At 31.3% G+C, this 17,931-nt stretch overlaps 2 protein-coding genes and 1 non-coding gene across 3 annotated transcripts in view; 1 reads left to right on the top strand and 2 right to left on the bottom strand.

Annotated features, from left to right (window-relative positions):
- Positions 1-17,931, bottom strand: part of Ift74 (intraflagellar transport 74) — an 82,633-nt gene that overhangs the window by 43,107 nt on the left and 21,595 nt on the right. The window contains exons 9-11 of the mRNA XM_046467344.2: positions 17,563-17,624; positions 2,043-2,181; positions 248-310 (exon numbers count right to left, since the gene is read on the bottom strand). Of these exons, the coding sequence (XP_046323300.1) occupies positions 248-310; positions 2,043-2,181; positions 17,563-17,624 (264 nt within the window). The remainder of the gene's footprint in view (positions 1-247; positions 311-2,042; positions 2,182-17,562; positions 17,625-17,931) is intronic.
- Positions 2,558-2,630, bottom strand: Trnaa-agc (transfer RNA alanine (anticodon AGC)). The gene has a single exon. It is a non-coding gene; the product is annotated as a tRNA-Ala (tRNA).
- Positions 4,612-15,224, top strand: Lrrc19 (leucine rich repeat containing 19). The gene is made up of 5 exons (XM_046467345.2): positions 4,612-4,758; positions 9,269-9,358; positions 10,254-10,767; positions 11,757-11,945; positions 12,676-15,224. The coding sequence occupies exons 2-5, from the start codon at positions 9,278-9,280 to the stop codon at positions 13,002-13,004; spliced, it is 1,113 nt and encodes a 370-aa protein (XP_046323301.1). The 5' UTR covers positions 4,612-4,758; positions 9,269-9,277; the 3' UTR covers positions 13,005-15,224.

Below are 17,931 nucleotides of genomic sequence, written 5' to 3'. Positions count from 1 at the left end.
TACAATGGGAGGAAAAATTACTGAAATCCTGTTAGTAAACTGATAAATAAATATCTACATACTTTATAAGTTCCATTAAGGAGGCTAGGGATATAGCTCAGTTGGTAGAGTGCTTGCCTCCCATGCACACGGCCCTGGGTTCAATCCCCAGCACCACTAAATAAATAAATAAATTCCATTAACAATCAGCTAGATTATCTTTTTGTAATTAAGTTATATAAGTACTCTTATTTGATTTTATACTTACAGTTTCCATGCTCTCTTTTTTCATGTTCAGTGAATCTAGTTGTTGCTGAAGTGTATCTAATTCCTAAGAAGGTGGAAGAAAAGGCAAGTAGAAATTACAATAACAATTTCTATTTCATTTTCATTTCAAATTTACACAGTAAATTTTGAAAATATCCTCAATTGATATCTTGCATATTGACTAGAATTTATTAACATTTCAATATTTCTAATTTTTACTGATTCCTTTAAAAACTTTGCCATATACCTTCAAAAAAAATTTGTAAGCTTGTCAAATGTGGCTAGATCTTTTCATGATGAATCATTATGGTGTTCTGATAATTTTAATTATCAGAAGCTTTAAAATTAATGATGTCATTGCTTAAAATTCAGATTTTTTTTTTTGGTCCTCACAGCAGGAATTTTATTTGGGTTGTCAGAACTTCTCCAGCCACTGGAGTCTGGGCTGTCCCTGACCACTGCCTGTTCACAGGCTGAACCAGCTGGGGATACTGCCTTGCCAGGGGTTGCTGCTCTTAATTTTGATTTTTAACCACATTTTTAAAAATATTTTGCTCATATCCTAGGATAAGATCCTTGTTATGGTTGGATGTGAGATATTCCCCAAAACCTCATGTGTGAGACAATGCAAGAAGGTTCAGAGGAGAAATGATTGGGTTGTGAGAGTCTTAATCCAATCAGTGAATTAATCCCCTGATAGGGATTAACTGAGTCATAACTGACGTGGTAGGGTGTGGCTGGATGTGGGTATTGGGGGTATGGCTTTGGGGTATACATATTTGTATCTGCAGAGTGGAGTCTCTGCTCTCTGATTACTAAGTGAGCTGCTTCCCTCCTCCCTCCAGCCCTGAGGAATGGCACCTGCTACATATGGATTAAGACCTCAGAAACCAGGAGCTGCAAATAAATGTTTTCTCCTCTGCAATTGTGTTGGTGGGTCCTTTAGTCACAGCAGAAAAAAAGCTAAAAAAATCCTTAAACTGATTATTCATTATAACCCTCAGAAAAATTAAGTATACCTTGGTCCTAACAAAGTATTTGGTAACTATTGTGTCATATCTGTAATATTTCTACAATATTTTTCTTCAAAGCTTCATTTAATCTTGTTTGTTTGTTTTATTTTTGGTGCTAGGGATTGAACCCAGGGCCTTATGCATGCAAGGCAAGCACTCTATCAACTGAGCTAATATCTCCAGCCCCACTTCATTGTATCTTATAAATTTTGTCTAAAATAAAAGTTTAAACTAAAATGTCACTGAAGGAAATATCTGAGAAACTAAAACAACAGTCATTATGGGCATTTACAGGGCCTAAGTCTTGCTAACATTTTAAGGAGCAGCTAGATATGAAAGGCACCATCATAACTGAACACTGAAAGTATTATCAATGACCCCTCAGTAGCCACCTAAATTGTTACTTACCTGATTAGGGAACAATAACCATTCAAACTGAGGACATAACAGGTGAAAGAGTTGCTGTTTATTAGACAGGAAGAAAAAGAAAGCTAATATCCATATGGTGGCTCCTTTAGTTCATGAGGTCTTTTAAAGTTCTCATTAAAAAATCCATAAAAATGCAAGCATTTTCATGTATCTTTATGATATATAAAAATGAAGAATGCATAGAACTGAACAAATAATAATTATATAATGTTAATTAGCAGAAGATCTTGTTAAAATGAATACTCTGATCACCAGATCTAGTCAAGCTCAGGGGATGCTAATGCTGTTTGATTTTCAGATGCTTTTAGTAGCAAGACTGATATATGCCTAGCACATTATAGTAATTAATATTACCTGCAACAGTTTCTCATTTGTGGTTTTCATCTCTATGTACTTGACTTGTTTTTCAGGAGACATATTTCTAATAATACCATCTGCTGCTTGTTTTTCTTGTTCAACTTCTTCTTCTACACTTCTAATTTGTTTTTCTTTCCTGAAATCAAAAATGCACAATATTTCCTTTACTATATTGAGGGAAAAACTCAAATAATTCCAGTTAGGTCTTAATTTAATAGAGTACCTAAAGATATTGAAACAGTGGTCTTCATAAACACAGGCTTATTTTTACATCTTTCTCTTTTCCATCTCCAAATCCTATTTCTATATTCTTTATTTTACTTTACTAAGAAAACAGATTAGTACAGAAGATCCTTAAGTCCTTATACATGTGAAGATACATTTACAACTTTTGTTGTCATACACTAGAGACAAATATAAGATAGTTAAGTTTTAGAATCATGGTTTTCTTTTCTTTTTATTTTTAGTTGTAGATGGACATAATACCTTTATTTTGTTTATTTAGTTTTTTTATGTGGTGCTGGGGATCGAACCCAGCGCCTCATGCATGCTAGGCAAGCACTCTACCACTGAGCCACAACCCCAGCCCAGAATCATGGTTTTCAAACATCCTTTAGTCACAGGAAATCTTTGAACAAATGAAAACTTGTATAGAAATCTGACAAGTAAATCAATGCAGCTTTGCCTGAATTGGCAAGTAGGGAGACCTCTAATACAATTTGATTTTTTTTAAAAAGAAACCATACCTTTAGATTAATGGTAAGCTTTACTTAGTTGGACATGGTGATAATATACCTATAGTTTCAGTTACTTGAGGGTCTGAGGCAGGAAGATCGAGCCCAGAAGCTCAAGGCCAGCCTGGGCAATATAGCAAGACTCCCCATCTCTTAAAAAGCATTAGTAACAACAATGAAAATGGTTGAGCATGAGGCTCATTGGTAGACTAACTGCCTAGCATGCTGGATTTGATCTAGCATCATGATAAACAAGCAAATAAATATCTATAATAGTATGCTTTGGGCTAGGTTGTGGCTCAGTGGTAAGGCACTTGCCTAGCATGTGTGAAGCATTGGGTTCAATTCTCAGCACCACATATAAATAAATGAATAAAATAAAGATCTGTCAACATCTAAAAAAAATTTTTTTAAATATTATGCTTTGCTTAAATTCCCTTTACCTACCAATTTAATTAAAATAGTTATCTAATAAATTATCACTATTTTAGCATTATAATAGTCCCTAGAAATATAAATGTTAAGTAACAGTGAAGTTAATTAGAAACAATAACCATCTTATCATATAATTACAAGAAATACCAGTGTTGTGTGCCTTATGTGTAAAAAATAGAGTAGATAAAGTTTCAGGAAAAAAAAGATAGTTGAGACAGAACCTGTGTAAATACTTAAAGATTTTCATATAAAAGCCTGATTTAATGTATTTACAGTCTCAGCATCTTAAAAGTTCTAATTTGGCTTCAAACTCTGATTAATCTATCACGATTTACTGTATTTTGTTCATAGATATCAACTACAGTTTCACAATCACCAGCTAAGCCCAGTGGATGCACAGATCCCCATATTCTTCTACTCACCACTAGCACAAATAATCTAAACTCCAAAATTTTCCAACAAACATCATCTTGAAATAACCAAATGAAAGATGAACATAATGAGACAGATAACTAATGCATTCCCTTTGAATTTTAATTACAATAATATAACAAATGTGTTGCTGTTATTACAATTTACATAGGTATATGAGTTCACAGAACTTCTAAGCAGAAAGTATCATCTGTTTAAATCTGTTTTATTGAGCAAGGATACAAAAGCCCCAAAGTATCAATCTTTTAGAACTAAATCATTCTAAATTTCGTGATTATTCTACTATAGTTAGATGGGAACTAATGTTGTAGAGTTTCCCATTTTACAGACAGGAAATTATAGCATAAGGAAGGTAACTGATTTTCTGAAGGTCATATAATGGTCAACTGACAGGTCTTTTGGTAATTTGAGCACTTTGCTCCTATTTTAACTTGCCAGTAAAACAACCTGTGAAGGTGTCATAAAAATGAGTAAATAACAAGTTGAAAGGAAATGGAATCCAAACATAGTGTTATACTTTTTCAATTTGTATCTTTCTAAATACAAATTTAGGACTAACAAGTTACTTTAGAAACAATATATCTTTAAAAAAAAAAAAAAAAACCTTCTCAATATCATACACTTTAAGTCACAAAGTTAAATTGTCAATTTGTCAATATTTTGATAACATTTTGAAGAGTAAGAAACATAATTGTTGCTTAGTGCGGTGAGGCTGACTTTGAATGTGCAGTCATCCTGTCTTAACCCTATCTCTAAATAAAATACAAAAAAAAAAAAAAAAAAAATAGGGCTGGGGATGTGGCTCAACGGTCGAATGTCCATGAGTTCAACCCTGGTACCCAAAAAACAAAAAAAGGTTAAGCAAGCCCCTTCCTTGTTGCACTGAAAAAGTCAAAGAAGAAATTTTTCTTCTAGTCAATCTTTTGCTAAGGAAGTTCAGCTTTTTTTTTTTTTAATCACTTATTCACTGGGTACAAAGGTTAAGACAAAGTGAAATCATATGACATACTTTTTTCTATGTGAGCTCCTCTGTGCCCAGCTCTAATGGTGTAGAAGAAACTGAATAAATTTCTTCAGCACACCAGTCTCAGAGACAAAAGGAAAAAGTAAAGGTAAGATGATATATATTTATAGGTTTGGTTGTTGCTGAATTTTAAAAATTAACTGTGTTAAATCTGTACAACAATCATTGCCTTTAATAAGTAATGAAAGAGCAGAAAATGTGATTATATTTTCACATGGTCTACCTCAAAAATAATATAAACCTAAAACACAACCAAGAAATCTTTCCCAAATAAAATTATAATGAAATATAAAGTAACTATTTTTTCTTTGAAGAACAAAAGGTTGAATCTATCCACTCAAATTCATAAACTTTTTATTTTGAAATATAATATTAATGGAGCATTTAACTGAAAAACAAATGTGCAAGAGGAAAAGAACCGCTAATAGAAACTATTGAAACTGGGAAACAATTATTATCCTTACTTGTGTTTTTTTTCCTTAAAGTTTTCCATTTCAAGTTTTTAAATTTGCACTCATATACACAAAACCAAGAACAAACAAAAATAATCTATAAAACTGGTAAGGACAGGAATAAAGTTAACCATCAATCATTACCATCTTACTCCAAATACACTGAATTCTGGCACAAATAATTAAAGCAGGTAATGAGAAAATTATGTATGGATTTCATTTAACCTATATAATTGTAACATCCATTTATTTCATGGCATATAGTAACACATCAATAACAAAATCCCTGAACTTGTACTTTAAACCTCATTAAGAATATGACTTCTTTTTTTATAACTTATCATTTCCTGTCTAAAGCTCTTTTTTTTTTTATGTGAAGTGTACATTGTAAGCTATGTAAAAGGGCTCTTAATTTTATGAAATAATTTTAAAAACTGATATTCTACTTGGTTTCTATTTTTATTAGTTCTAAATAATCATTACATAAAACTCAAAATAATATTTCAAAATGAGAAGAAAAATTCCAAAAGAAGAAAAACAGAAAATAATTGTTTTCTTTTTAAATCAACTTTTTGAAAGTGTACATTGACTCATGAACAATTTCTTCATAATCTTCTGACTTGCCACTCTGCGGAGATGATTTCTTAAAGGCAGACAGCAATACTGCCTTTCAGTGTCGTGATGATCAATAGTCACTCTGTCTCTAAAATTTTTCCCGCTCTCAAAAGGCACACAGATATGTGGCTCAGTGTATTTCACAACTTTAGATCTAATAATGCTTTAGATTTGTTGAATGTTTCCTTGTACAGAACCTTGAACTGAGCATATGCTGTTTTTAAGTCTAGAATTTATCAAGAGGAAGGAAAACATTTACTTTTTCTTTATTTGTACTAGGGATTGAACCCAGGGGTGCTTTGCCCCTGAGCTACACCCACAGCCATTTTTATTTTTTATTTTGAGACAGGGTCTTGCTAAGTTGCTTAAGGCCTTGTTAAATTGCTGAGGCTAGCCTCAAACTTGCAATCCTCCTGCCTCTACCTCCCAAGTCACTGGGATTACAGATAAGTGCCATTGTGCCAGTGAAAACATTTCTTCTTCTAAGTCTTGTAATTTTATTTTTTAGCACACTAGAGAAAACAATTATTATTAAAAAGATAACACAGCAAATAAATTTAAGACTGTCCTATTTACATTTCCATGTACGCTCACAGTCCTACCTTCCTTTATTTCCTTCTTCACCTGCTTCTATTCCACATCAAGTCCTTAAATTCAGTTTTCTTTGTAGTCTATTTGCTTCCTTTAATCACCCCTATCTACTATATATATCTGAAAAACAGCACTTCTCCCTTACTCATCTCTCCATTCCACCAGAAACTTCAGTAAGAACTTTACCACACCACTGAGAAATACTGCAACAAACCATTGAAGAGGATGTGTAACTATCCATAGAGATCATTAAACACACATAAAATATATTTTGTAAATTTAAATTTAGGCATCTCCCTTTATGGGCAATGGACAGGAATAGTGATAGCTTAAACTCATTTCTGGCTCTAAAAAGGTTCTATTATTATCTATATTTGAGTTGCATCAAATCTAGGAGGCCAAATAGCTTTTTCTAACAAATTTATGCAAAGAGAGAGTAGATGGGGAATAAGGTTAAACAAATCAATGAACTGAAGGCAATGAGTACGTTGACTACAATAGACTAGCACTGAAATAATAAATTCCTATTGCTAATGAGAACAAACTTTAGTAATCTGAAAAGAATCTTCTCATGAAGATTAGTTTTTCTAATTCCAGGTTTGTTGAAATATTCTCCTGGAAGCATCTTAACTGTTACAAATGCTCTAAGAAGGCTTAAAAGACTAAACTTTAAAAGACCCCTAATGACAGGATGTATTCATACCCTTTCAAATCAGAAAATTTGTCTGCAGAAGAATTTCCAGTGTCAACTTTGAGAAAACAGAATGAGAAACAAAGATCATGAATAAAATGATTAAATGGAAAGTTAATGATTTAATAAGAATAGCATTCTGCAACAAATGGCAATTTTTGGTAAAAAATAGCATATGAAATGCAGCCAATAACACAACTCCTGCCCAAAACTTGGAAAAAATAAATAAAAGGTTAAAAGGAGTATTAAATTCACAATGACACAAATAATAGAGGGTACAATAACAATAAAACTTACAAAGCACAAAGTTAATAGATGAATAGAAATTGACTGGGAAAGCAAAATTTTCCCAAGTCAGCAAATGGAAAAACACTGAAAAGCCACTTGATTTATATTCTGCAAGAACTTTGAATGGTCCAGAAATGGCAGCACCAGGTATTCTGAAAGTAGAGGAGGGGCTAGGTTCAACTTGCTTAGTACGTGCAAGGCTCTGGGTTCAATCATCCTACCAAAAAAACCCAAAAACCTTTGTTCTAAAAGAATCTTTAAAAAAAATCTAAAATTAATGACATTTATGGATTCCTTAAGAAAACAGTCAAGCAAGTTCACTCTGAAATGCTAATTCCAATCCGCTTTTCAGTTCCTCACTCTTCTACATAACCTCACAACAAAATATTAACATATGAACAAAGCCTCCAAAAAACTGGGAAAGTATAGCTTGGGGACACATATTCTATTTAAGGGAAAAGACAACAAAAGGCACACATACACAAAACAATAATAAAGGCAAGAAACTCAACAGATACTGCTGCAGAAAATATTGAGAGAACAAAAGTTCTTAAAATTAAAAAGAAGACAGGAAATAGCAATCTTTAACAGAATTTGAGAATAAAAATTGAGGATGCTTCAAAACATAAGAGATGTAATATAGGAGAGTAGAAAGAAAATCATTCCAGAAGGTTTAGTACATAATAAGGTAGTTCTCCATAGAGAAGCAGGACTTGGAGGAAAAAAAAAAAAGTGATGAAGAGTATTGTCAAAATTATTAATGGAAAAATTCCCAGAAATTAGAAATACAGCTTCCAGATTCAAAGTAACAATCAAGTACCCAGTTTAACTGATGAAATTAGACTGTCACAAAGACACAGAATCATGAATTCCAGAATGCTGATTTTAGAAGCTTTGAGGGTTAGGAAGAGGCAAGGTACATTAAAAGGATAAATAAGTAAAATAAGGTAACAACTGAAACTCAAAAGACAATGGGGCAAGAAAATCAACATTTTCAGGAAAAATTATTTCCCATCTAGATTCAATTTCTAGCCAAAGTATCTTTTAAGGTCCAAAAAAAATTTTTCCATCCTATGTACTTTTTCCAGAAGTTATGAAGCACCACTGAAATGAGGTAATAAGCCAAAAAAAAGGGCATTCTAGAAAAACGGGAATCCAATAAAGCAGGCAAAAGAGAATTTCTGTGATAAGGGCAGAAGTCAACAACCATGTAGAAAGAAGGCCCATTGATCAGTTTCTCTAGCTTAAAGCATGGTAGCTCTTGTAAGCAAATGAAAGAGATTAAATATCTAAAATGCATTAACTAGAGAATTGCCATGAGAGAGTGTGAACATAAATTCATTTAAAAAAGAAAAAAAAAACCAGTCTGATTAATTTAGAGTAAAAAAACCATGTAGCAATGGGAAAGTAATCCTCTTATGTGGCTCATCACTGATAACTTATATGTACTTGTGATAACATAAATGCTGAATAGCCATCTAAAATTACAAGTGACTATATTTGGAAGTCAATGATGTATTTAAGAGTAGGATAGAGAGTATTTGAAAGAAAGCTAAACATTTTCATCTCCCACAGTTAGATATAAGCCAATGGATTAACACCAACAAATAACACCTAAAATTGAAAATTCAAGAATTAGCAATACATGAATATAATCAAGCACACATATACACATAAATATACATTCTTCTGGACTTTCTTTTTTTACATATTTAGTAAAAATTTAAATGTACTTTAAAGTTTCTTTCAAAAGATCTCATGAGACAACTTAGAAAATATTGTCATTCTCCACAGGAGCTTTTGTTAAGATCAGAGTGCAGGGATGGGGAATAGCAATGAACTTGTTTCTTATTCTATGTATCTTAAGAAAAAAGAGATTTAAAAGAAAAAAAAAATCCATATGTTCTCAATAATCTTTACAGTTCTTGTATTTACTGAGATGAAATACTCTCTTCTCTCAGGCCTGCAATATGAAATTCACATGCATCACAGTCTTGTTTTGGCCCTTCTCCATGCTATTATTATTGGACAAAAGCCAGACTTCTAAAATAGTAAGTTTTTATAATCAAGAGAAATGTCTAAAATATCTAAAGGCAAACACCACCACCACAAAATCTGATCCCTAAACTATTCTTTAGTTATTTGTATATATTCAAATCTGTGATCTGAGTCATCCTAACTTGACAAAGGTAATCTTTACTTTGTTTTTAAATTGAGTTCTTTAAAAGTTGATGAAAGAAGAAATCTGTAAATTTTCACTATAAAATCTGAGATTAGTTCCAAGACATAAAAACCACAGCTTAAAATTATAGAGGAAATTTCAACTGCAAAGACAGGCAAAACAATAGTATTCCTTTGTATCTATATCCACAGAAGGAAAGCACTTCAGGTTGTGTGGCTCATTAAATTTACTCACAGATGCTCAATTTCTGATATAAGACAAAATATTTCCTTTTAAAATATGAAACTTTTAGCTATTGGCCCAACAAAGCTTAAATTGGGTATTATTTTTTAATTATTTAAGAGCGCTAGCTATGTGTTGTTATCTCCACTGATTTTAAAAAATTATACATTTTAAATAATTCCCCTAGAAATGCCTAACTTGCATGTTAAAATATTAAGTTAACCAAATTATGTAATATTTCTACACATAAAACAGCAATATATCAATATTCTTTCTCTCTGTAATGATTACATTAATTACAGTTGGAAGATATCTGTATAACATACTACAAGCATTTCCCTACTTATTCTATTAGAATTTCCCTAATCTTCCCCATTTCATCATTAAAAACACTCACTTTTCCACATTATAATGCCTAAAGATGAGATATATTTTTTCCAAAATGATTTCCTTCCAACATCAAAGTGCATGAATATGAAATTTTGAGAAATTATATTATTTTTTCCTGATTAATAAAATTTCTAATTTTTTTTCTTTTTTAGGAAGTCAAATGTAATTTCACTGAAAAGGATTATTCTTTGATTCCAGTGGGTATCAATAATAATGTTACTATCCTTGATCTCAGTTATAACAAAATTACTTTGAATGTTACAGACACAAGGGTGCTACAGAAGTATTTTTTACTTACTGAGCTCTATTTGATTCAGAACAATATCACTATCTTACATAATAGTAGTTTCAGTAACCTCTCCAATCTAGAAATCTTAAATATATGTAGAAACTCCATTTATGTTATTCAACAGGATGCATTTGTAGGCCTAAATAAACTAAAACAATTACATCTCTGCCAAAACAAAATATTACAACTAAATCCTGACATGTTTATGCCGCTAAACAACCTGAAACTTCTGAATCTGCAAGGAAATTTGATAAGCTACTTTGATGTACCACAACTATTTCATCTGGAATTAATAATTTTATATGGAAATCCATGGAACTGCACTTGTAGTTTATTCAATTTGCAGAACTGGTTGAAAACATCAAATGTGATACTAGGTAAGGTATCATCATTTAATTAAAATTAAAATGTGATTAACTTTTCGCATTTTGCCCTAGAAAAATCTTTTTCATGTTTAAACAAACAACCAACAAAAAAATCCAGCTGAGTGTGGTAATGCATTCCAGCAACTAGAGAAGTTTAGATAGGAGGATCGAAAGTTTGAGGCCAGTTGGGCAACTTAGTCACTGCCTAAAAATTAAAATTTAGAAAAGGATGGAAATGTGGCTCTGCAGTGGAGTACTCTTGGGTTCAATAATCAATACTGACAAGAAAAAAAGAAAGAAAAACTATCTATTGGGCTAAAGTTGTAGCATTTTGCAAGGCTCCAGAATAGATCCCAGCACTGCCAAAAAGTCAAGAAATAAAATTTCTGTTAAAGGAAAGCAGGAAAAAATATTTAAATAGTAACTGCTGGGGATTTGGGATGTAGCTTAGTGGTGGAGTACCTGCCTTGCAAGCATGAGGTCCTGGGTTTGATTGCCAGTGCTGTGCAAGAAGGAAAAAATCCCCAAAAAACCATCTCTAAAGAGTTACTCTCCATCCCCCACCCCCTGACTATAAAGAAATTTAAATGTATTGGGCTTGCAGAGACAACACATAAGACCAATTTTTTTTTCTTTAAGTACTTCCTGTTTATTATTAGATATCTTGTTGTAGAGTAGGTTAAAAAAAAAAAGGTGTCTTACTTTGTTAACTGCAAACCAAACACTGCTTGAGATCCAGACTGTAGCCACTATCATAATCATAAAATCTTTATAAACACAGACTAAAATATATAAATAGTTAATGCATTTAAACTGTTTTTATAAAGTAATGGGAATGTGTATCACCCCTCATTGTGTTACTACGCAAACACATCAAGACCTTGTTATAACATCCTTAATAATGATAGACATGTCAAAAATATAGATAAAATAATTATAAATGTTGCTAACCATTCTTATTCTCTATAATAAGCCTTAATTTATTCACTCTTATTTACCAGAAAATGAGAACATCACCATGTGTAGCTATCCACACAGCCTGAAGTGCTACAATATCAAAACAGTACCCTATATGGCTGAATGCTACTCAAAGTTTGCTTCATCTATAACTGAAGATCTTTATGTTCATTTTCAGTCCATTAGCAATTCAACTTTTAATAGTTCTTTAAACAATTTCACAAGAAATTCAGGTAATGTATTGGTTTTTAATATTAATATTGCTGGAGGTGTTATAAAAAATAAACAGTCTTTCTTTATTTCTTTATTTTGAATTTCTATCAACAATGTAAAAGAACATTTCCTCATCTCAATGAAAGATTTACAAAGTACTAGAATTCAATGTAGGCTCTCTTACTTATCACCCAGATACCACAGTTGATTATTTCACTTATTTGAGGCAAATTATAATTTTTTAATGTATGCAAATCAATACTTGTCTTATGTGAATGAGTAGAAATACCTGCAAAGACAAGTGGGCAAGGGATGAGTATCCTTTATCCAAAATACTCAGTACCAGAAGTGTTCTGAATTTTGAATTTTTTTTTAAATTTTGAAATATGTGCATATACATAATGAGATAGAAGCCAAGTGTAAATATGAAATACATTTGTTTCAAAAACACCTTATACATATATCGTAAAGATAATTTTAAACAATATTTTTAATGCACCTGTGCTTTGACTAATGTGTCACATTAAGTCAGATGTGAAATTTTCCATTTAAGGAATTTTGAGCATTTTGGATTTTCAGATTAAGGATGCCCAAACTGTAATTATTTTAGGAAAAGGTATTATTTCACCATACTATAAAATATCTTTTATTTAGTAACTAGTAACTTTTGTGTACCAACATTGGAGAGTAATAGGAATATTACATATCTTTTTCATCAACTTAACCAAATCTCTTTCTCTTCCATTTAAGAACATGAACCTCTTGGAAAAAGTTGGGTTTTTCTTGTTGGTGTTGTTGTCACTGCACTGATGACTTCACTCCTCATCTTAACTGCTATCAAATGCCCAATATGGTATAATTTTCTGCTTAGTTACAATCATCGTCGCCTAGAAGAGCATGAGGCAGAAACCTACGAAGATGGTTTTCCTGGAAATTCAAATTCTCTTCCACAGATAGGAGATATAAACTCTGAAGACACTACAGTAATATTTGAACAGTTACATTCATTTGTGGCAGAAGATGATGGTTTTATTGAAGATAAGTATATAGATACCCATGAACTGTGTGAAGAAAATTAATTTTAAAATGTTTGACTGCTGATAAAATATCAGACCACTCACAGTTTAGATGTGGAGACTTGGATATGTAAAACATACCAAATTGGAGCTAGTAGATCTTCATCTTAATTAATATCATATACACAAATATCATAAAAATGTTTTTCTTATTGAGCAAGGGGGGCCAAATGAAGTAACTGACACTCTTAGAGCTAACAGTTACACAATTAGTTAATCTACAGTGCTAGCATTATTAATCTCAGCAGTACTTAGAACAAGTAAAAAGGCAGCTAGTGTATTATTCATTAAATAAATGAATATATTCTCACAATAACACATATTTGTGACATAGGACATATTAAATTATACTAAAGTCCCAGTCATTAAAAAAATAAAATATTTTAGATTTATGTCATGAGTTAAAGAACAGAGAACTTCGACTACACACTAAGATTAGTTCTATGCTCACAGACTAATTTCATGGTATTGAAAAATATTTTATGTTAATGGTTCCTGAATTAGAAAAACATATTTACTCAAAACTTAGTAGAAACTTAAGCACAAGGCACAGTGTTCAGGTATAATCCTTAATGATTACTACCGATTTCAATCAGAAAAAAAGGCTATCACCAAATTTCATGATTGGCACAATTTAGTACCATGGTGGCTTCTCAAGTGGGCATCACAATTATTTATGAATTCTATTTATAAAAACACACATTTCTGCCTCTCTCTGGGAGATTATTCGAATGAATCTGTGCTGGGACTAAGGAATCTTTAGTTGGTCCATGGGTAGCTGATAACATGGAGCAATGTTTCTCAAATTGTTTTCTAGAACACTAACCTCCAGAGAGACATTCAGAAGTATTTATAGGATAAGAAAAAGGTACATGGGCCAAGCACAGTGGCACACCTGTAATCCTGGCTACTTGGGAGGCTGAGATAAGACGACTGTATTCAAGGTAGCCTGGGCAACTCAGCAAGACCCTTTGTCAAAATAAAATTTTAAAAAATGGCTGGGTCGGGGGTGGTGCACACCTGTTATTCCAGCAGTTCAGAAGACAGAGGCAGGAGGATAACAAGTTCACTGAAAGCCTTAGCAATTTAGTGAGGTCCTAAGCAACTTAGCAAAAAATCCGTCTCAAAATAAAAAATAAAACGAGGTGGGGATGAGGCTTAGTGGTTAAGCACCCCTGGGTTCAATCTCTGTACAAAATAAATAAAAAATTAAAAATAATTGGGATACATACAGCTCAGTAGTAGAGCACTTGCTTAGCATGGATGATGTCCTGGGTTCAATCCCCTGTGTGTGTCTGTCTGTCTGTCTTTCTCTCTCTCTCTCTCTCTCTCTCACACACACACACACAAATAAATAAATATAAAAAGAAAAGAGAAAATTTAAAGGGTGCATGGTCAAATTACTATAGAAAACACTGTGTTTAAAAGAAGTGAAACAAGATCCCTTGATATATAATATAGAACTTATCTGAGACTTTACTAAGCTAAACTGCTTTCTCATCATTCAAGAGAAACATATTAAGAATTTTTCAAATTTATTTACTTGGTACAACTACTAAGAGCTCATAGCACAATAATAGTCCAAAGAACATACTCTGCAAAACACTAGCCCTAAGACTGTAAAGGAAGAGTTCATCTAAAGTCATTATTGTCAATTCCCTTATAATCAACCGGCTGCAAATATAATTTTAACAACTCATTGATGCTAACTGATGTTAAAAACTGTAGTAAAATCTGTAATTTTAATATTCCACACATAGAAATTAGTGTATTTATCTGTTATCTTAAAAGATAAAGATCTCTGAAACATTGAAATATACTTATGGATGAAATGTGGATTTTCCTCATCATAATAAATGTAAAGCGAAAGCTGTGGATGAACAGGGTTATTTATATGCTGAAAGAGCTAGGAGATGGGTACATAAAGGTATACTATTTTTGTGTATGTTCAAATTTCTCTATAATAAAGTTTTTTAAATGTGTATGTACTTGATAATTCCTTAGAAAAAAGAGACTACAAATGTACATCTTGTCATGATCTGTAAAATAGTCATTTTAAAAGCTATATCAAATTCTACTTTGAGGAAAATATCTACTCTGGGGAAATAAAATCTGTTTATGATGATATATCCTTTGAAATAGAAGAACTGAAAGTTTATAATACATATTTGCTTGTGTTTATAGAAGCATATTTTCAATAAAGAATATGAACATTTTGTCTAATATATGTTATCCATTGCCTTAAACTTCAATTTTAAGAATGAGATAATTACAGGGATACAACTCATCTTTTTCCTAAATAAGCTATCATTCTATCTTATCTTTGCTAACTATAAGGTGCAATTATTAATATCTGAGAAACACAATAAAATATAATTACAAATGAACAAAGGTTGTATCTAATCTCTAAAATCCAAGAAACTTTTATCATTATATTTTACGTATTCAATAAATATCTAACTAAATAAAGAAAAATAAATGGGTGTAAAATTATAGTTACATATGTTTTAAAGAGCAAATGATTTTGACTAATCCCAAACTAGGAAATGTAGACATTAGAATTGGAAGAGAATCATTAGTTTAAGCATGTACAAGAATAACCGGCTTGTTATGGATAAGTTTCCCATAATGAACCAGATTTTCATGCCACACTAAATGATGGTACAAATAGGAAATCTGCCATTTCCTGGTCTCTCTGAATGTGCAGAGTCAAGGCAGATTCTTAGGTTATTGAGATGTTTTACATCTTGTTAACACAAGAAATAAATATATCCTCAGTGCATATGAAAGTAAACTTCATATAAATAGATTTTCCTTTAATTTAAATTTCTGCTTAAAAGAGAAAAGAATCTATTTTACTTTAACCTTAAATGCAAACTGTAAATATAATTTTGAAACTGGTGACATCTCAGGACAAATTATGATATTTAAAATTTTTTTTCTTTAATCAAATGAACCATACACATTAAAACTGTGGTATTTTTAAACTTAAATCTGGGAATATATTCCCGGATAAAAATCTGCAAAACATTTAGTTATAATATTGATATATCTGATTGAGGTATTATATAACTTTTCAAATAATGGGATAAATGGGGACTCAAATGTTCTAAATTCTTTAAGGTTTTTATATTTTTGTAAGGTTTTTTTTTTTTTTTGGTAAACTTAGGATAAATATTTGATAAATGGTTTCAAACCAGGGTAACAGATAGAAAGAGGGAGAGAAGCAAAAAAAAAAAAAAAAAAAGAAAAAGAGGGAGGGAGGAAGATTTCAAGTAAGAATTTGGTTTCAAAAAAATAGGTCTTTGTGTAAGAAAAGAAACTGCCAATATTTTCAATTTCTTAGAAAGCACTTTACAAGCCAGGTAAAGTGGTACAAGCCTATAATCCCAGAGGCAAATGAGGCTGAAAAAGGAGGATCACAAGTTCAAAGCCAGGCTCAACAACTTAGCAAGACCCTAAGCAACTTAACAAGACCCTGTTTCCAATAAAAATAAAAAGGGCTGGGATGTGGCTTGGTAGTTAAATGTTCCTGGGTTCAATCCCTGATACGAAATAAATAAATAAATAGCTATCAAATAGATAAATAAATAGCTATCAGGACTGGGGATGTGGCTCACTGGTTAAGCATCCCTGGGTTCAATCTCTAGTACAAAAAAAAAAAAAAAGTACTTCACAATAAAGCACTTCACAATAGCATCAAGTGATAGGAGAAAAAGAAACTTTTGTTTTAATCAATAAAAAAATCATAGTTACCTTTCAAATGTTTTATTACTGTGTTTCAGTATTCTGTCATGAAATATTTACTGTTTATGCAGAAGTAACATGACAGTGTATTTGTTATTACTGAATTTCATGATTTTTGTTAGTAATTATCCTTGCTCTCAAACAGATTTATATTAATACATTTTGGGTCCAGAATGAGCTTATATGTGTGTTTATACAAAAATAGCTCATCTTTTATGTTTGTGTTGTAATATAAAGAATCTAATTAGGGCCCAAAATTTCATGAAAAATAATTACATCATGTCTACTCATTATCTTTGTATGTGTTACTGTCACTGTCACTGTCACAGTTAATAACAAAGTCAAAGCTAGCTAGTATTTAGTCTTTAGATAGGTTATAAAGACACAGATAACCTACAAATATAATATAGAATACTAATATAATTATCAACAATGCTAATAAAAATTTAAATAGTCTACTAATGAATTTTTAGTTGAACTGGGGTTAAAATATCATAATCTAATTAATATTCTAGGTTAAAATTATAAATGGAAGATATAATAACATTCTTATCTCAAATTAATTTTAGGTTCTTAGAAGCAGAAATTGTTTATATATAATCTATATAGTCATTTTCTTCATACAGAAGTTTGTAATTTAGTGGTAAATGAAGATAACATGTACAAAAATAAAACTTCCATTGCAAATATTTATTTTTAATTTAAAAAGGCAATAGAAAAAAAGTTAAAACTTCTATAAGGAAATAAATAACTCACTAGTTAAACTACATAGTAAACTCATTTATAAATCTGATTTTAAATAGAATAAACTTACGCTTGTCTTTCAGTAAATATGATATCCATACTTTGTGTTTCTCGATCATTTTGAGCTTTAAGCTGAAGAAATAGTTAACACAGAGAAGTTAGTTATAAAAATGTAACCATTAAACTGAATACTTTCTTTAAAGGTTATTCTGGTTATGAACCAAATACAGATTATAATAATAATCCTAATGCCACAAAGATCCAGAAAAAACTACAGTAATTGTTTCATTTAACAAAGAACACCATGAGATAAAAAGAAAGAGCTGTTTTCATAAGTATCATAATCTCATGCCAAAAATATTCATTGTTCTTCAGTGATCTGTTAAATAATCCAATGTAACCTTCATTTATAAAAACAACATCTTAAAAATTTACTGGT

The sequence above is a fragment of the Marmota monax genome, unplaced genomic scaffold (genome assembly GCF_021218885.2).
Source record: "Marmota monax isolate L192 unplaced genomic scaffold, Marmota_monax_Labrador192_F-V1.1 WCK01_AAM20220418_F8-fsc00033, whole genome shotgun sequence".
Lineage (NCBI taxonomy): Eukaryota > Metazoa > Chordata > Mammalia > Rodentia > Sciuridae > Marmota > Marmota monax.
The sequence above is the reverse complement of the archived record's forward strand: the minus strand, read 5'-3'. Positions and strand labels throughout refer to the sequence as shown.

Coding starts and splice junctions, on each gene's coding strand:
- Lrrc19 (XM_046467345.2), top strand. CDS start 9,278: ATGAAATTCACATGCATCACAGTCTTGTTTTGGCCCTTCTCCATGCTA. Junction 9,359..10,253: donor AAAGCCAGACTTCTAAAATA/GTAAGTTTTTAT, acceptor TTTCTTTTTTAG/GAAGTCAAATGTAATTTCAC. Junction 10,768..11,756: donor AACATCAAATGTGATACTAG/GTAAGGTATCAT, acceptor CTTATTTACCAG/AAAATGAGAACATCACCATG.